The sequence below is a fragment of the Trichoplusia ni genome, chromosome 16, assembly GCF_003590095.1.
Source record: "Trichoplusia ni isolate ovarian cell line Hi5 chromosome 16, tn1, whole genome shotgun sequence".
NCBI lineage: Eukaryota > Metazoa > Arthropoda > Insecta > Lepidoptera > Noctuidae > Trichoplusia > Trichoplusia ni.
The window spans coordinates 394,265-414,172 of NC_039493.1; the positions used below are offsets into that span (position 1 = coordinate 394,265).

The window sequence follows — 19,908 nt, forward strand, 5'->3', positions numbered from 1 at the left end:
TGAGATATTATTGAGTTGTAAAAACTTAAAAATATATGCCAAAAAATCTTGTTCGTTCTTAAATCCGTTAAACTGAAACTGCTGCTATAATCTGTGGTTCATTCTCACTCTTTCGTTCGTGTCATATTTTCAAGCGAAAATTATAGTTTTTAGTTAATTGTAGAAATTACAATTATAGTAGCATTTAACTAGGTAATCAATTATTTAAGTTTAAAGTATTACTCTTCTTAGCTAATTATAAGTTATCATGGCTGATTTTCTGGAGTCAGAAGCTGAGGAAAGCGAGGTTAGTAAAAATTTTCTTAGGGGCTTGTATACGATATGATTACGATTGCGTAGTTTCTGACAATGGTTGATGGGTGTTTGTAGGTCGATTCTGAAGACGAACAGCCAGCAGAGCGCAAGAAACCAAAACGCAAAGCAGCCGTGCAAAGTGACGATGAGGATGAAGACGAAGAAGGTAATGTTGACATCGTGTACTTTCTCTTACATTGCTAAGTCATTTTATCATTTAGTAAACACAGTAACTCTGTACCGTTATGTTGATAGGTGTCGATTAAAGCGCTTAGTGCTAATACTGTATTCTATCATTTATTTCGTATCGCATTGATATTATAAACAGCTAGAAATGTTGACATACTTCTTTGTTTATACATGTGACTCAAAAATGTGTCATTCTCGAAAGTCAAATTTAACTTTTTTTTTAATAATTTCAGTACTTAATTCCTTGATATATAACTCTTTATTAAGCTACTACTGAGTTTTTTCTAGATAAGTCTCTTAAAATGCTAATCAGAACGGGATCAAGCATGGTTATTGAGAGTACAATGAACTCAGAAGTATCAACTGTAGTAACATAATTACAATAGGAAGTACATTTAAATGAAATGTGTTATTCTGTAAGTAGGATATATCATCACTTCTGCTCATCTTTTTAGCTCAATCAGGGCTAACATTTCTCATCTGACTACCATGCAAGCTGTGTCTTTTATAGTCCAGTCATTAAAAAGTACAGCAGTAGACAGCAAGATTAACAATAGAAGATATTTTTAAATGAAAATATAGATTATGTTAAGAATTACTGAAATTGTATTACAGATGATGAGGAAAGACTCCGTGAAGAACTTAAAGATTTGATAGATGATGCACCTATAGAGGAGTCTGGTAGTGATGGGGAAGATTCAGATGCTAGTGCTGGACCAAAGAAAAGAAAGAAAAGCGATGATGAGCTGGATGATCGACTGGAGGATGAGGATTATGACCTCATTGAAGAAAATCTTGGTGTTAAAGTTGCTAGGGTATGTAGAACATAATCAATTAATGCTATTTGCATATAACTGCTATTTATGTATAATTTACCTCTTTAATTAAACTTCATACTGCCTCAGATATTTAGCCTCTAAATAGATATTTTTCCATCTAACTCTTGCCTATAAAAAAAAAATTACATTTTATGTACACGGTCACACATCTAACGTTGTAGTTCAAAATGTGTATTATTATTTTAAATACATTTAATTCTTTTATTCTATAAGTTCAAATTCAACTCTTGCAGTACTCTTGTTTGATATGCAGGAGAGCAATCACAACTCATGATATATTATCTATTTAATTTATTCAGTATTATTTTACCATGTGATTTTTTAAAGTCTTATAAATGTTTTAGACTAAACTTTGTTTTGATTAATAGATAAATTACTTTTTCTACTATGAAAGTTTGAATTATTAACAGAAATTCTGAATGTTTTTAATATGATGTATTGTTACAGAATAAGTTCAAACGGTTGAGGCGGTTAGAAGATGATGACAGTGATAATGAAGGGAATGATGATCCAGAGCTGGAGAGAGAGGTCATCGCTGAGAAACTCTTTGTTGGAGGCTCTGATGAGGTTTGTGTTATTTTGCTTACTATATTAACAGAAGAGTACTGTCACTTATTTTTATACTACATGATAACACTTTTTTTTAATTATGTTAAACACCAAGCAATAGAAAGTGTATGTTACCTCTATATTCAGACACTTGGCCATGTACTCTCTGTAATGGTGATTGTCATAACCAGCTAATTTCATTATCAATTTTGTATTGCTGGTTAATCTGCTAATGAATTAACATTTGTTTACTTAATTTGGTAGTAAATTGAATGTTTTCTTTGTTCATTAGCCAGAAGCGAAAAACCCAAGTATTAAAATTTAATGGAACATCTGTAGCTATGCTATTTCAGTATTAATATATAGTTTTTAACTTCTCTTATGTGTTTAGGAGGATGAGAATCGTTCAGAGTCGGCGGCTCCCCGCGGCGAGGCGGAGTATGATGATGACAATGAAGACCTAGAGTCAGACGCAGATGACTTCATCGTAGATGATGACGGCAGACCCATAGCTGAGCGAAAGAAGAAACGAAAACCTATATTTACTGATGCGTAAGTTATTACGGACTGATAGTTGTAATGAAAGTTTGCTGATAATTGTACTTTTGTGCTAAAGTGAAATATTCCTTTTTGTTATTCTGTTTGCGTATTGCAGAAAAAGCCAGCATTTTAAAAGATTTCTGTATAACTTTATAGGCGCGTATTTTATTTTATACGATTTATTTTCCATATTTGTCATATTTACAGTAAAGCATCTACCGCGCGGTGCTGGAAACTCGTGAAAATACTCCCTCACCTATACTATGCTCACGTTTACTTAATTTAGTTTGATACTTAAACCATACACAGTCAATATTGATCGGTTCCTTTCTGTACCATACATTGAAATTTTTGTATATTTCACCAGGTCCCTACAAGAAGGTCAAGACATCTTTGGTGTGGACTTTGACTATGATGAGTTCGAGAAGTATGGTGAGGAGGACTATGAGGATGAGGATGAAGAAGACTTGGATGAGTATCTGGAAGACGAAGAAGAAGAAGGTAAGTTGACTTAGAAAATTACTTGTGTTATGTCAGTGCGTCATGAGAGTGTATGAAACGTAATCCGATTTGTGACTTTCGGTCTTTAGCAGCAGACTAGCTGTGGGATTGAAAAACATATTATTCTGTTTCATTTCGCGTTTAATGTTTGTTTATTATTAATATTAAGACTGCATGAAGTACTAAAAGAAGGCTAGGAGAACAACATGCTTTCATATGAATGGTAGGGCGCTACAACTAATTGACTATAATACTATTTCGTTTTTAGGTGAAAAACGTAGAACAAAGAAAGGCAAAGCCAAAAGGCCAAGTAAGAAATCTATATTTGAGATTTATGAGCCCAGCGAGTTGAAGAGAAGTCACTTCACTGATTTGGATAATGAGGTTAGTACTTGTCATAATTTATTAGATATCTTACCTGTACGACTTTGTCAGGATATAACCTGTGTTAAAAAATGTCCATGTACAATGATTGAAAAATCAGGAAGTCATATATTTACATACAATATTTACATTTATACTTTATTCTCATCATTAAGATATATAAAAGCTATTACAACTTGACCTTCAATACTCACTGGACCCTGTAGATATACATACCTTAATAATATACTTCTTATAGATACGAAAAACAGACGTCCCTGAGCGCATGCAAACTCGCGAAGTTCCAATCACGCCAGTAGAAGAAGGTAGCACAGAGTTAGAAGATGAAGCGGAATGGATTTACAAGCAGGCGTTCCTGAAGCCGCCCGTGTCCAAGCCCGACCCGCAAGAGGCCAGGGAGAGGTCGCGCAGGTCAGTTGTTGCAAAATGATGCTTATGTTCTAAGTGATAATGTTCATTTTCTGTTGGTTAACATTAAAGTCTTCTTTCTTCTATATTAACCAGGCTATTAATTATGATAGGCAACAAATGAGTATATTCTTGAGTCCTCAAAACTGTGTGTGATATCTGATGTTTATGTCACTGATTGGTGTTGTATATATATATACATATCCTGACCGATTTCGGCCACAGCGACTTGGATCTGCGACTAATTTTGAGAGCTTCGCTGGTGTGCTCTCCAGTGGCTGACAAAGCCAATTTTTGCAGTAAATGTCCGTCCACATTCGCTGCAAGTCAGCACTCTTCCGATGTATATTGGATGGCCGCGGGTGGTCGAGCCTTCAGCTCTTCTCGCCTCGCGTCGAGCTCTTCTATTCGCCGGTTTTCAAAATCCCATACCTTGTCCCTAATAGTCCGCCTCCATTTTGTTCTATCTGCGGCCATAGCCTCCCACTGTGACGGATGTAAGTCGCATCTCTTCATGTGGCGTTTAAGCACATCTTTGTACCTCAGACGTTGACCACCCTGCTTGCGCTTGCCATTTAGCAGTTCTGAGTAGAAGACACGCTTTGCTACTCTAGCATCTGACATCCGGGAGACATGACCCGCCCAGCGCAGCTGTCGGCGCATTAGATAAGCCTCAATGCCACTAACATTAGCTCGTCTTAGTACTTCCGTGTTTCGAACACGGTCCGACCACTGCAACTTTTGTAGAGAGCTTTATGTCATGCGAGCGGAAAACCTTGGTAGACTTGGTTGATATATAGAGTAACAATTTAAGTTTGTACCTATTTCGCAAAGTTTTTAGATAATCGCTAGTTAAACTATGTCTTCTATTTTGGTTCTTTACTTAATAAAGCAAATATTTACAGAGGTAACAGCACAATAACGAAGATTCGTCAAGCATTGGACTTCATGCGCAACCAGACTTTAGAAGTACCCTTCATAGCGTTCTATCGTAAGGAGTATGTGCAGCCAGAACTCAGCATCAATGATCTGTGGAAAGTGTATAAATATGATGCTAAAGTAAGTTTATTATTATATACACAAAAGTAAGACGAAAATTGAGTATACACTTGTGTACAAATCTATACAGCTAGCAGGTTAACTACTATTTTGGGTTTATAATGATACATTATAGGGAATAAAATATATTGATAGAGAATAAATATTATGAATTTACATTTATATTCATAATTTGGATATTTGAGGTGTTTTTGGAGGTCATACTTGCTATGTTTAATTAACCTTATTGAGTGTCATGCCACTTTTGTGACTGGAAATGCAAAAAGTTCTTGGTCCATTCAATCTTAGGTTCAAAATTGATGGTTTTCCTGTATTTAATATTGTGGTATTTCTTTGCCAGTGGTGTCAACTAAAACAACGCAAGGAGAACCTCCTGAAGTTATTTGAGAACATGAGAGAGTTCCAGTTGGACAAGGTCATGGAGAACCCCGACGCTCCTATCCCTGAAAATATGAGACTGATCAAAGATGAAGATATTGAAAGGTATTTATTGCATTTAGGGCCGATTTTTCAATCGCCAGATAACTTTTAGTTGACCAATAAGTTTGACGTTTTGACAGCTTTTGTATAGAAAATATGTCAAACGGCCATATTTATTCCTCAGATAAAAATTATCTGGCGATTGAAAAATCGGGCCTTAAAGTTATAAATGTTATAATATATGGTCTGGTAGTTTCACAAAATCGATATTTAAGTGAAAGCAGTACACTAAAAAACTGGAGTTGTTAAAAGACTTTATTTCTGTTTTAATATGCATAACTATGTATGTGATAAAATAACTTTTGACGTGCGTTGATTTTCTTGTAACTTTTGTTGTTGACAATATTATTGTTCTAACTCAGGTTGAAGAATGTCCAGACTCCGGAAGAACTTCGCGACGTGCACACACACTTCCTCCTTTACTACTCTTCAGATTTGCCAGAAATGCAGAAGTTGCAGAAAACTAAGGAGAAGAAGAGAGATTTGGAGGAGAGGAAGTAAGTTTTTGACTACACCCCAGCATTAATTAGCCAGACGTAATGTTTTCTTAAAATACAAAATGAAAATGGATTTAATTAAGATTTAGTGAACCATTTTTACTCTATCGCAAAAACTTGCGGAAGTGGTTTAGAACGTTAGCAAATGGTTTAAAATAAAATTCTAGTGTCGTGGCGAATTATTAAAGAATCAAATAACATTTTCGGAGAAAATCAAAACTGGGACTTAATAAACTAATACAATAAAACGATGCTAGGTTTGAACGCTACGTGCTTTAAAGGGCGCCTGCTATCAGTAGCCAGTAACCAGCGAGGGTTGAACAAAGAACCCTTTCCTATTAAAATTTGTTACATCCTCACAACAGACGCATGGCACGTGAAGAGGCTGACAAAAACGGCGAGGACCCGGAAGAGGCGGCGGCCGCGGTGGAGGCCGCCGAGCCCGACGACGAGCCGGTCACCGACGTCAAGTATGCCGTGCGGTCCGGGCCCTACGAGCTGTGCAGGAAGGCTGGCCTCGGTACTTATACTCTGCTTGTATACTAGATTTTTTTTTCATAAAATCATCGGCCTAGCCTTTTCCCAAGTATGTTGGGGTCGGTTCCAGTCTAACCGTATTCAGCTAAGTACCAATGTTTTACAAAGAGCGACTGCCTATCTGACCTCCTCAACCCAGTAACCTGGGCAACACGATACCCCTTGGTTAGACTGGTTGTCAGACTTTAAAGGTTCTACCTGTAACAACTGTTAAAGATATAGGAATAACAGCCGGGACCACAATTAAACGTGCCTTCCGAAACACGAAGGAACTCGTTATGACAAAGATGATCTAACGACTTATGCAAAGCCACAATCTCCTATTTTTTTATAAAAATCAAAAAGTTGTTATTTCAAATAGGCAGTTGCCAGGCCCTTAAAACGTTGTAGTAATGTATCTAGTTGTGTGGTTCCAAAATGTCATTCCTAAAAGTATGGAGAAGAACCGATAAGAAACTCCATTCTCTATTTAATCATCGACTTCGACAGGATCTTAAGAATTAAAATGTGTAAAATTAAAAACTAAAGTAGTTAAGAACGACATAAATTAAACTCAAATTAGAGAAGGTGATAGAAAATTGGCACCAGTATTTAAATAATTTTTAACCTTTCGTGTGTTTTAGACGTGGATCCACGTTCGAAAAATCTTTACCCTCGTGTGCCTAAGCGTGGATCCACGTCCAAAACTAACAAACTTTTTAAATGCGATTTTGTTCTCTATTCTTTGGACTTTTGGGTAAATTTTTTTTTGCAACGAAAACGTACTGAATGAATCTGTCACGGGCGGCCATTAGACTGAATGGATTTCGTCATGGGAATGGGATCGACAAGTAAAAACAAGTGCATTCTGGTGACACGTGCGACCGGTGAAATTCCTTTTGTGTGATTCTCACGAAAATAAACAACTGTAAGTATTCTTGTCTATTTTGCTTTTGTTTATATTATGTAGAACATAAAACAATTGAAAATAAATGTATTATTAACTTGATTTGTGATATTTCTACGATCAAATCTCTCGCGATGTTTTTTCTGTCAATGTTTTGATTTTCTTATCGATTTATATTTGCATCTATCTTAAAAAAATGTCGTTATTATATATCATTATAAAGGAAATTTCATTAACTTTCGAATTGCATAAAGGTTTTAGTACATTTTTTATCAGAATATGAAAAATAATTGACATTTTCTAAGGTCATGCAAAATGCACGCACACATTCTCATAATAGGGCTTGCATTTACGTGACGCAGATGACGCAATCGAATGGCGTCATGTTACGTCAGTCTTGATGTTTTTGTACAGTATGTTGTTTTGTTTGAATCCATTGATATATTGAACTATATATTATAATTGCAGTGTAAACTGTATATAGCGACAATGAAATAAATTGCGCATTTTATGGCGTTATTGACACTTGTTATTAAATAAATGGAATGAGATGGAATGGAATGAAACGAGATGAAAAAAAACAATATTATTTTACTATTTCAATATTTTTTACTAATAAACGATACTATACATGCTCATGATATAAAAAAAAAAAAATAACTGGTGTTGTTAATCGATTTCGCTCACGTAAAACTACTAGCGTTTCATATGGTTTCGTCCAAGTTTTCGTAACTATTTTTCTGCACACGGTTTTTCTCGCGTATCTATCTTAACTTTATAATATTATAAAAGCGAAAGCAATAAATATCAGAAAGTATCAATAAGTCATTAGTGGTTTTCTCTTCTTTTTAGGAATTCATCATGGTTGTGGTCCTGGATCTTGACCGGTTTTTGCATAAACGCGACTATATTTCTTGCTATAAAGGAGAGTGTATGTGGCCATGGGAGGAAACCCATTTCTTGCGGGAAAATATTTGTCATATTTGCCACACGGAAGTTAATAACTCCATAAGGCACTTCCGTGTCATCATGAGTAGAAATACAATTCGTCGGCTTCTACTATCAAATTTTTTCTGGTGCAAATGTGGTTATAGTGTATATGATCACTATCCCCCAGACGAATGTTGCTCATAAATTCTTAATTTTAATTTGATTCTTTTTTTAAATTCATTGATCAGATCATTCCAAGAAGAATATGTTTTTATTTTCAAAAATAAAATTGATTTCTTAATCAAATTAACTCATTTTCTCTACGTGGACACAAGAAGGTACTAGGCAAGATCTACGTCGTCCAATAAACTATTAAATGGCATAATTGACTAACTGGTACAGATTTTTTTTTTATTTCTTTCATTCTGTCATCATTGAAATAAATAAATAAATAAAAAACTAATCTATCCTAAATAACCGTAGGTAATGGAGCCAGACCGAATTATTGACGACGTCGGGCTTCCCGAAGCCAGCACTTCAAAAAGTGTGGTATGCTGCTAATAAATATTTGTATCAAATATTTTTGTTAATCAGGGAATTCTAACAAGTAAATATTTTTTTCAATTTTCATCTTTGTAGGGTACCGGAAGACATTTTCCCGATGACGACGATTATGATTGGCAGCCTAATCAAAGGCCTCATGACCTTGATATGTCTTATTCCGAGGTAGATATTTAACAATTTTTTTTTACTTTTTATTTTTAGAGTTTTGCACGCATTCTCCCTCTGATTAATTATAAATGAATATGATTATATTTGTCACATTATCAAAAAGAATTATCATAAATGGCAATTTACTCTTGTAGATACTCAGTGGGCCATTAGGCGAGGAGCTAAGAGTGGATTCGGGCAGTGAGGAAGAGGAGGAACCTATGTCGCTGGAGGAGCTTCGAGCTATCCTGGAAGAGACAGCCGAAGATGTTGAGGAAGATCCCGAAGAACACGAGAGGCTGTCTGAATCTTTCAATTGGTCAAGCGATTATAGTACATTTAGAGGTCAACCGGAAGTTTATTCCCAGGCAGGCGAGCGAGGTCCCAATATTAAGGAAACAGATCCTCTGAAGCTATTCACTCATGTTTGGGATCACGATATAATGAACAGTATTGTGGCACAGACCAACGAGTATGCCTGGCAAACGATAGCGCAAGCATCCGAGTTACCGGACGGTATCTCGGCGCATTCTCGATTAAATGATTGGGTAGAAACCACTACTGATGAGCTGTACAAGCTCTTTGCGGTGATGATTTTTATGTCGCTGATGGTCGCAGGACGTGTGAGTGAATACTGGAGCACGGGTACCCTGGCCATGCCAGGTTTTCGTAAACTTATGAGTATAAAACGGTACTGGCTACTCATGCGTTTCCTGCACTTTGTCGATAACAATACTATCAGTGTTCATGGTTCCGATCGTAAAGTTGCTAAGATACAACCCATCATTGACCATTGTAATAAAAAGTTTAATAGCATGTACACGCCTCGCAGAGAAATAAGCATTGACGAATCGTTGCTGCTTTTTAAAGGACGCTTGAGTTGGATTCAGTGTATCCGTACAAAAGCAGCACGGTTTGGTATCAAATTTTATGAACTTTGCGAGGCGGTTACAGGCTATTTGCTCAAATTTGAGGTTTACACGGGAAAAAAATATCCACAGACAGGGGACTCTGCGGAGGACTCCTTGTATGGCTTTACGAGCGCAAGTGCGAAAGTGGTGCTAAGGCTCATGCAAAGATTCCTCAACAAAGGTCACTGTCTTGTAATGGATAACTTTTATAATTCAGTTACTTTGACACGATTTTTAAAGTTGAATAAGACCGATGTCATCGGAACTCTGAACAGGCGAAGAATGGGGACACCGAGGGACATACAAATTCTCAACGAAAGGAAACTTCAAAAAGCAGCAGTGGTAAGTAGACACTGTGGTGACGTATCTGTCTTATCCTGGAAAGACGTTAAATTAGTAACCACAGTGTCGACTTACCACAATGCGGACATGTTGCCTGGAAGAAGAGCAGGACAACAAATATTGAAGCCTGTGGTTGTGCACGACTACAATAAGTACATGGGCGGTGTAGATTTAAAAGATCAAATGCTGTCCATGTACTTAATGGAACGCAAAAGGGGGATGAAATGGTACTTGAAAGTGTTCAAACGGCTAATAAATGTTAGCATTTTGAACATTTTTATCATACATCGCGAGAACAGCACAAATCCCCTCAGCCACAGGCAATTCAGATATAAATTGGCGGAGCAACTGGCTCAGAAATACCCAAATTTGACCTTATCTCGGCTAATAAATCCTCCTGCTCTTCTCCGCTTAGATGGTGATAATCACTTTCCAATCTATGCAGATTCTTTAGAAGATCGAGCGGGGAGCAAAAGAAACAAAATTAAAAGAAACCGCTGCGTTCGTTGCTCCTTAAAAAAAATACGGAAAGAAGTTAACACCGTTTGCCAGAAGTGTCAGAAGTTCCTTTGTCTCGGTCAATGTTGGATTGAATACCACACTCTCGAAAATTTATAAAATTTTGTCGCTAATGTAGGTATAACTAACATCGTGCCACAAAAAAACCCGACTACGGAAAAAAGCATCTGAAAAGTATGAAACAAGAATATATTCCAGAATCAACGAAATACGGTAGTGAGCATCTCCAGGTTATGGCCGTAGTCGCATGCCATTGTAAGCACTTAAATAAGCACGCATAAATCATAACGGCATGCGAATACGGCCATAACCTGGAGATGCTCACTATACCGTATTTCGTTGATTCTGGAATATATTCTTGTTTCATACTTTTCAGATGCTTTTTTCCGTAGTCGGGTTTTAGTTTTTATAACTTTTATTTTTATTTTTCTCTTTTTGGTGGCTTGTGACAATTACTCAAACTTCACGTTCAGGACAAATACCGTGTCTAGAGCATTTCCAAATAATACGGTCAACACACAAGAGATGGCGCTAGCAGGTCGAACAATTTCTAATTATTCAATCTTTGCTATTTTATTTTTTATTTATTTTAAGTAATATTTGTAATGCCAAATGGTATTTCAATACTCATTGAATCAAAACTAATGCAAGTACGTTATTTGTGAAGAAATCAATTTATTTAGTGCAACTTTTTCTGTCTCATCGGCTTTTTTTTTAAAGTAGCCTATTTTTTATAGAAAAAACTAGCCTATGACACTCCTGGTGTTAAGACGAATCAATCGACACCTCATTTGTCAAAATCTGATGAGTACTTTTTGAGCTACGGTCTAACAACCGATTCAGATACATACATACATACATAGGGTGTCAAACTCATTACCCTTCCTTTTTCCGTAAAGTGGTCATTTTTATTCTATGGTTATTGTCATTATTTAGAAAATTATCCTTTTCCTAGAAATTTTTCCTTTATTTTTATTGTCTTTTTAAGTATTTTTGTTTCCATTGCTTCAATTATAAATTTTGCAAGATCAGATTTTGAATAGAAGGAGGCGACGTAAATTATAATTGATCTTGAAAAATTCAGAAGGAATGGAAACGAAAAGATTTAAAAAGACAATAAAAAGAAAAAAGAAAGGAAATTTTTTTAGATTAAAATAAACCAATTAATTTTTTTTTATTTGTAACTAATTATAAGGAACAACTTTTAATGTTTGTTAATAATTTAATAAATAAAAAGATACAATTTTGTACACGTTTTTTATTTCTAATCCAGCATTAAAGATTTTTCAACAATCAAAAATAAACATCCTGTATCACCGGTCTATGTTATGGCGCGAAATTTAAAATGCTTACACACACATACAAAGGAACGCTCGCCGCTTCCTCGCGCCATTTCATTTCGGCCGTGCATACGACGGTAATTATTACGAGCGTGGGTCAATCACACGAAAGGTTAAATATCTGTCTATTTACAACTTCAGATGATGTCTGATCAGTTAGATGACTTTTGAATCCATAATGCAATGGATATCATTTTTGCTACAGAACCACTGGTGAAGAAGTTTGGTCTAACACCGGAACAGTTCGCTGAGAATGTGCGCGACAATTACCAGCGGCATGAGGTTGAACAACAGCCTATACCGCCGCTAGAGGCCGCTGCTGAATATGTAAGTGTATCTCTGATCAATTAGATTTGGTTGTTTCTTAATTAGTCAGAATAGTTTTACTTTTCACTTATTGGGGTGTAGATTTTTATAACAGGATAGCGTATTTTGAATGTTGATCTGACCAAATGGTGTCAATTGGAGGCGCACGTCATGCTCTCCGTGTGTCTTATATCAGACGTGCATGTCCTGTTGTGGTGTAAGTTTTCCATGTGTTGTGTGCAGACGGGCGCGGTGGGTTCCGCGGCGGAGGTGGTCCGTCGCGCGGTGTACATGTGCGGCGTGCAGCTGGCGCGCGAGCCGCTGCTGCGCGCCACGCTGCGGGACGCGCTCCGGGACCGCGCCACGCTCTGCGTGCGCCCCACGCCGCGCGGACTCAAGGAGATCGACGAGAACCACGCCTGCTTCGGGTAACTATACATATACATATAGGTACCACTAGCATACACACCCGAAACACTCGGCTACAAACAGTAACCATATCACTATAAAATACATATGATTGGATTAATATTTACATTATGTCCATCGCATCATTCTCACGGTAGTACAAGTTTTGCCCGATTCTCAACAATAACAGTCTTCAAATTTAATATTTAATGCCACTTGTTCGCATGTAAGTGAGCTTTAGGTGCAGCGCAGACGGCACACTTTTTGTGCTGTCGAGTCTGCGGCGCTCAAAAAGTCTGCGTGGCGCGCGTGTGCGTTACTGCATATAATTGCATAAGTTCTATTTTCACAGACTAAAAAGTAGGTCACGTAATCTGCGCGTCAAAAAGTCTGTCATATGCGCTGCACCTTATTAAAAACTTAGTTCGAGTATTGATGACTTTTTCATCACCTTGCTAACTTGTTGTCAAAGGCTTTTTTTTTCATAATAACAAATTTTGTGCTGTACCAGAAAAAAACGTAATGTTTGTTTCTAACGCAACGACATTGTGTTTAAAATAACATTGTTTGATACACAGTTTAAAATACTTAAAAAAGAAGCCAGTACGAGACCTGACAGGCGACCAGTTCCTAAAATTGACGATGGCACAAGAGGACAAGCTTCTAGAGATCAGTATCAGCGAACAAATTGAAGGCAACACCAGCCCTAGTTACTTGGAGGAACTGAAACAACTCTATCAAAAGGTTAGTTCTTAGGAAAACTGGTGAAAAATAAGTTAGAGTAATAATTACTGTTAAATTAGATGCAATATGTAACGACGTACTTTTGAAGATACCTTTTGATATCAGTGCACTCAAAACTCTTTAAGAAGTACTCACTTGCAGACTGCTCACAATACCTTTAATCATTTTGTTAGGGTCTACTGCAATCCAACTGCAAATTTGGAGTTTGAATGCAGTTGACACGACTGCAATAGAACTGCAAATTTGCAGTTGGATTGCAGTTGAAATGCAGTCCGTCTGTCTAGAGCCTTATAATTCTGCAAACTATACATTGGAGTGTAAGTCGAATGATTTGATTCGATCGAAAATCAAGCGTAAAGTCTAAAACCGTTTTTGACGAACGTTTTTATATGTATTAGGACGAGTTCGCGGCGACAGTAGAAGCATGGAACGAATTGCGCGCTGACGCTGTGACGATCGCGCTCACCAAGATAGTGATGCCCGAGCTCAGGCGGGAGCTACAAGCTGTACTGCTGCAGGAATCCAAGGAATATGTGCTCAAGTAAGTGTGGGGAATGAGAATGTTTTCAAGAGAACTCTTCAAAAGTCCGGGATAAAAACTATGTTCTTTCTCAAGGTCAACTCTATCTCTGTACCAAATTTCATTAAAATCGGTTCAGTAGTTTAGACGTGAAAGCATAACAGACAGACAAACAGATAGACAGACAGACAGAGTTACTTTCGCATTTATAATATTAGTAGGGATTTGATGAGGTAAAGTTGCATGAATGATGAATGAGTATGTTGAACTGATAGTGGTATACGTATAGGTCACCACGCTCAACCCTATGTGTGCGACGTGTCGCGGGATCGTTGAGATTTTTTGTAGCTTTTGTGATTTTTGTGAAATCGCTGCCAAATAAAGATCAAATTGCAATGGACAGGTAGAAAAAAATGTATTTTCGTAAATTTGAGTTCGTTTTCTTTATTGTGCTTTCATTGTTCATGATTGTCTTCAGTATTTTTGACCTTGTTTACGTGTTTCGTAAAGTACGGTATTGTGGCTGTTATATAAGACCTTTTTAAATAGCTTTCCTTTACAGATGTTGTCGACGGCGGCTCTATGACTGGTTGAAGGTGGCGCCGTATGAGTCCAGAGTGTCGGACGATGATGATGAAGAGTGGGATGCATCTAATGGTGATTATATTATTATCAAGACTAAGTATTCCGTGATAGAGTTGAGGTGATGGATCGTGACTTCAATGTGACCTGAATGTAGTGCGTGACGGACGTGACGTTGCGTGTCCGTGCGTACGTTAAGCGATACGGACATGCCATAACTCAAATCGTGTGGAGAAATATTTCATTCCTCTACGAGGTGGGGTAGTATGCGGTAATATATGGTTTGCACTTTTCTGAAACTCTTTAGAAATATTGTTTCATTTATTGAAGTGAAACTTTATTGGGTATTTCGTCATGCGTCAATTTTTTCATTTATTTATGTAATAATTTATGTACACATAAAATAGTTATAAATTCAACATTGCGAAATATGATGTGCAAGGGTGCTCCTTGTTTCTCCTTAGACCCGCGGTAGGAGAATTTATTGCGGAACTGCGACAGATTTCTAACTATACGGTGTCGTTTGTTGCAGGCCTGCGCGTGCTATCCATAGCGTACGTGCCGGACCGCGCGCACAGCGCGTTCGCGTGCGTGGTGGCGGGCGGCGGCGAGGTGGCCGACCATCTGCGACTGCCGCATCTGCTGCACCGCCGCAACGCCTGGGACGCGCTCGAGCGGCAGAACAAGGACGCCGACATGACCGCGCTGCGACGGTAAGCTGCCCGGACAGGCACCCACACACTGCACTAGGAACGTGCCAACCGTCTTTTTACAAAGTATTTTAGAACTTAGTTTATTTGAAATGTTCCTTTTGTAAAAAAATACTTTCTCTGCCAGTTATTATAGTTTTTAAACCATAATTCTCTCATTCAGGGTTAGTCGTCAGATAAATGTATATTAGCATAGAAAGTTCATTTTTTTATGAGACTATTTTATTCATTTCTATGGGTAACTTAATCATAAACATTTCACAGTTAGACAATGATAAAGTTACCTTCATCTTGATTTCAAATTAGTAATTCCACTATAGGAAACTTGATTTCTCTCTATACACGAAAACTTCCTCACCTCAGGTTTATTTTACGCAAGAAGCCTCACGTGATAGTGATCGGTGGCGAGTCTCGTGAGGCGCTGAACGTGAAGGCCGACGTGTCGGACTGCGTGCAACAGCTGGTGGAGGACGAGCAGTTCCCAAGGATACCGATAGAGATCGCTGACAACCATATCAGCAAGATCTATAGTAATAGTATACGTGGACGGGTGAGTAATGATCGAAATAAGTGGAATGAAGATTGAGGAATGATGTTTGGAAGTAGGAACTAAAAGTGGTTTAATTGTACGCTACTAAGCGTCACCCTTCGTTCATTTTTGGTAATTTGTCTCTTGTCGAAACTGCCTATTATTTGTTCTTGCCGATGCTATTAAGGTGTTGTAAGAATATTCTTTATGGATTGATTTAGTATATGTATACATATAAAAAAAATACTTTATTGGAAGCTAAGCTCAAGTTCAAAGTGCACATTTTTGTTCACAGAATGATTTTAGAGAATATCCTGATATCCTTCGTCAAGCGATTTGCCAAGCACGGTTGTTGCAAGATCCGTTAATGGAAATCTCGCAACTATGCGGTCCAGACGAGGAAATTATGTGCCTAAGATACCATACCCTACAAGATCAAATAACTAAAGAAGATTTATTAGAAGGTATAGAACTAGAATTTGTTAATCGTGTGAACGAAGTAGGTGTAGACGTCAATGAAGCAGTTCTAACCGGTCGGGGGACTGAACTGCTACAGTTCGTCTGCGGCCTGGGACCTAGGAAAGCACAAGCCCTAATAAAACTCTTCAAACAAACAAACCAGAAACTAGAAAACAGAACACAACTCGTGACTGTTTGTCATATGGGACCCAAAGTCTTCATCAACTGTTCAGGTTTCATAAAAATAGATACTAGTAGTCTCGGTGACAGTACTGAGGCGTACATAGAAGTGCTCGACGGCTCCCGAGTGCATCCGGAAACGTACGAGTGGGCACGAAAGATGGCCGTCGACGCGCTGGAGTACGAGGACGAGGACGCCAACCCCGCCGGAGCACTCGAAGAAATATTAGAAGCCCCCGAAAGACTGAAAGACTTGGACTTAGATGCGTTCGCCGAAGAATTGGAGCGGCAAGGCTTCGGCAACAAAAGTATCACTCTGTACGATATTAGAGAAGAATTGAACTCTAGGTATAAGGACCTTAGGGTTGCTTATCGCTCGCCGACAGCTGAAGAAATGTTCGATGTTCTAACAAAAGAGACGCCAGAGACTTTCTACGTCGGCAAGATGGTGTTGGCGTCAGTTATTGGTATTACTCATAGGAAACCCCAAAGGGAAATGTTGGACCAAGCTAACCCCGTAAGAAATGATGAGACTGGACTTTGGGAGTGCCCCTTCTGTCATAAAAATGACTTCCCTGAGTTATCCGAGGTACGTTAACTCGATGTTCCTTAAATCTATTCCTATACAAAATTATTTGTAGACTAATCATCAAACTCGTAAACAACTTGTTATTCCATCTAAATAAGGAATAATAGTTTTCTGTGCATGTCATCCCCATTCAGCTAGATTTCGCTGTATACATTTTTGATTTAATATTTACCTCGCGCTTTGTTTTCATTATTGCATTTCACAAAATAATCCCCTTTCCACAGGTATGGAACCACTTCGACGCCGGCGCGTGTCCTGGCCAGGCGACGGGCGTCCGAATCCGTCTCGACAACGGCCTCTCAGGCTACATCCACATAAAGAATCTTTCGGACAGACACGTAGCGGATCCTACAGAACGCGTACGAATCGGACAGACTGTACATTGTAGGATACTCAAGATAGATGTCGAGAGGTTCTCAGTAGACTGCTCGTCCAAATCCTCAGATTTGTTGGATAAGAATAAAGAGTGGAGGTGAGAGTTTGCTTCTTTATGAGGTAGTTAATGATACATTTAGAGTTATAATAATGTCGACAGTGTGTCTACGCAGGCTGTTACTACTACTGTGTACTAAACATAAATATATTAAAAATGTTTTGTTTTTCCGTCATAGACCTCCTAAAGATCCATATTACGATCAAGAATCAGAAGACAAGGATCTCCGTAAAGAGAAAGAGGCGAAACAGACGAAGGAACGAATGCAGTATGTGAAGCGAGTGATCGTGCACCCCGCTTTCCATAACATATCGTTCGCGGAGGCCGAGAAACTCATGGATAAGATGGCGCAAGGGGAGGTCATAGTCCGGCCTAGTAGCAAGGTAAAATAAACCCTATGACCATGTAATTAAAGTTTATTTAGGTTATTGTGGTCGGAAAACTATATATCCTGGTTCTTGTCCTAGGGTTCCGATCACCTCACAGTGACGTGGAAAGTAGCAGACGGCATTTATCAACACATCGACGTGCGGGAAGAGGGAAAAGAAAACGCATTCTCGTTAGGTTTGTAGTTATTTTCTTTATTTGAGGATGATTTTTGTTATTTTGGTTCAAAATCAAAAGAATATTTGTTTTTTTAAAGGTCGAAGTTTATGGATTCAAGGCTCCGAGTTTGAAGATTTAGATGAAATTATAGCTAGGTATGTGACTCCAATGGCGGGGCACGCGCGTGATCTAATCGCTTACAAGTATTACAAGCCGCTCGGGGGCATGCGAGACAAGGCTGAGGAGTTGCTGAAGGAGGAGAAAGCGCGCAACCCCAACAAGATCCATTACGTGATCTCAGCCGCCAAGAACTACCCCGGGCGCTTCCTGCTGTCGTACCTGCCGCGAGCGCGCTGCACGCACGAGTACGTGTCCGTGACGCCGGACGGGTACAAGTACCGACAGCGCACGTTCGACTCCCTGCCCGGACTGCTGCGCTGGTTCAAGGAGCACTTCCGTGAGCCGCCGCCCGCCACAGCGGCCCGCACGCCTGCCCCGCGCACGCCACTGCCCACGTCCGCTTACCACACACCGGCTAACCACACGCCTGCCTTCCACACGCCCGCCCACACGCCTGGTCCAGCCTACATCAACACGCCCTACACGCCCTCCGCGCAGACTCCCTACATGACGCCCTTCGCCACGACCCCCCGCCAGCCCGACTTCCTGGCGCCCGCCCCGCGCCGCGCCCCCACCGCCGCGCCGCACCTGGCGCACGTGTCGCACGCGTCGCACGCCTCGCACGCGCAGCACGCTCCCCCCGGCTACACCGAGCCCGCCGACTGGCAGAAGGCCGCCGAGGACTGGATCCGCCGCAACAACCGCGACCCCTCCGGCACGCCGCGAGACTCGCGCTCCCTGGCGACTCCGCGGGAGGGCCGCGACGGCCGGGACGGGCGAGAGGGACGAGACGGCCGGGAGAGTCGCGACGGGCGAGACGGCCGCGAGAGCCGAGACGGGCGCGACGGGCGGGACAGCCGTGACGGGCGTGACGGGCGCGACTCGCGCGCGTCCCGCACGCCGCGCACGCCGCACGCGCACTCGTCCGGGCGCTCGTCGCGCGCGCACTCGCTGCGCTCCACGCCGCACACCAACACGTCGCCGCGCTCCATGTCGCTGGGCGACGCCACGCCGCTCTACGACGAGAACTAGAGCTGGCAGACTATGACCCGCGGCTGACCCGCGAGGACTTGTACAGTATTCGCTGATGTTGTTCGTACGTTTCCGCACCTGTATAAACTCCCTCGACCCGACCGCTCCCGACTAGGACCACGTTCACTAGATAAGTGACAGCTCAGTTGTTCAGCAGACTCCGGTCCGCATCCCGCGAGTCTCGACCACTGACTGTATAGTTAGCTAGAATCCGATTATAATCAATGAGAGTTTCGAATGTACTCTTGTTATCGCCAGCCTCCGTTGTACTTGAACAGCTATGGCGCCTCGATTAGCATAGTAAAATTAATGATATTTATACCTAAGCGGATTGTGTCCATGATATGAAATTATGACGATTTTAATTAAAATAATTTCAGAATACGTAGCCAATGATATAACTTTATTATACCAAGGATGTTGGTACCTACATGACAATGAAGAACATTACCTGTTAAGACTGCTTTCATATAATCGTCAAATTGCATGTTTATATCTGTGCAATGTATTAATTTGTTGCTTACGCTGTATATTGCATCTTTTATAAGTAATATTATTGTTCTACGCAACTGTTTATTTCTGATTCCTTTGACGCTTGTCTGAAAGCAAATATGAACCTAATATATGACAAAATATGACTCAATGATGGAGCAATAAATAAATCTGTTTGAAGAAATATGTCAAAACGCAAACTCAGCATCTGCCTTAGCTATGGTTAGTGAGTAATGGAACTTTTCATAATTTATTCACGACAATTCTCTTGAAACCAATAAAAATTATGACAATGATATCACGCAGTTTCATTTTCTACCATTATTTACCTCCACCCATTTA

The 19,908-nt window shown here is 39.7% G+C and overlaps 2 protein-coding genes across 3 annotated transcripts; both read left to right on the forward strand.

Annotated features, from left to right (window-relative positions):
* Positions 1-95: 95 nt before the first annotated feature.
* On the forward strand, positions 96-19,862 carry LOC113502227 (transcription elongation factor SPT6). The gene is made up of 24 exons (XM_026883717.1): positions 96-286; positions 370-460; positions 1,099-1,298; positions 1,770-1,889; positions 2,263-2,423; positions 2,779-2,912; positions 3,181-3,296; positions 3,535-3,707; positions 4,610-4,763; positions 5,104-5,246; positions 5,606-5,740; positions 6,106-6,260; positions 12,122-12,243; positions 12,466-12,650; positions 13,209-13,374; positions 13,773-13,915; positions 14,457-14,551; positions 15,009-15,189; positions 15,550-15,736; positions 16,011-16,943; positions 17,168-17,415; positions 17,555-17,759; positions 17,844-17,940; positions 18,020-19,862. Exons 1-24 carry the CDS (start codon positions 248-250, stop codon positions 19,072-19,074), a joined length of 5,238 nt encoding a protein of 1,745 aa, XP_026739518.1. The 5' UTR covers positions 96-247; the 3' UTR covers positions 19,075-19,862.
* On the forward strand, positions 6,874-10,739 carry LOC113502228 (piggyBac transposable element-derived protein 4-like). Of its 2 annotated transcripts, XM_026883719.1 has the most exons (5): positions 6,874-7,184; positions 8,016-8,489; positions 8,577-8,642; positions 8,733-8,819; positions 8,960-10,739. In XM_026883719.1, exons 3-5 carry the CDS (start codon positions 8,580-8,582, stop codon positions 10,673-10,675), a joined length of 1,866 nt encoding a protein of 621 aa, XP_026739520.1. In that variant the 5' UTR covers positions 6,874-7,184; positions 8,016-8,489; positions 8,577-8,579; the 3' UTR covers positions 10,676-10,739. The 2 variants fall into 2 exon arrangements, with proteins under 2 accessions (XP_026739520.1, XP_026739521.1); XM_026883720.1 differs by lacking the exon at positions 8,016-8,489.
* Positions 19,863-19,908: the final 46 nt, after the last annotated feature.

Bases quoted from the DNA above. Each gene is read 5' to 3' on its own strand.
- LOC113502228 (XM_026883719.1), top strand. From the start codon at position 8,580: ATGGAGCCAGACCGAATTATTGACGACGTCGGGCTTCCCGAAGCCAGC. The intron at 8,643-8,732 runs GTATGCTGCTAA...TCATCTTTGTAG, and splicing joins CCAGCACTTCAAAAAGTGTG to GGTACCGGAAGACATTTTCC. The intron at 8,820-8,959 runs GTAGATATTTAA...TTACTCTTGTAG, and splicing joins TTGATATGTCTTATTCCGAG to ATACTCAGTGGGCCATTAGG.
- LOC113502227 (XM_026883717.1), top strand. From the start codon at position 248: ATGGCTGATTTTCTGGAGTCAGAAGCTGAGGAAAGCGAG. The intron at 5,741-6,105 runs GTAAGTTTTTGA...TCCTCACAACAG, and splicing joins AGAGATTTGGAGGAGAGGAA to ACGCATGGCACGTGAAGAGG. The intron at 13,375-13,772 runs GTTAGTTCTTAG...TATATGTATTAG, and splicing joins TGAAACAACTCTATCAAAAG to GACGAGTTCGCGGCGACAGT.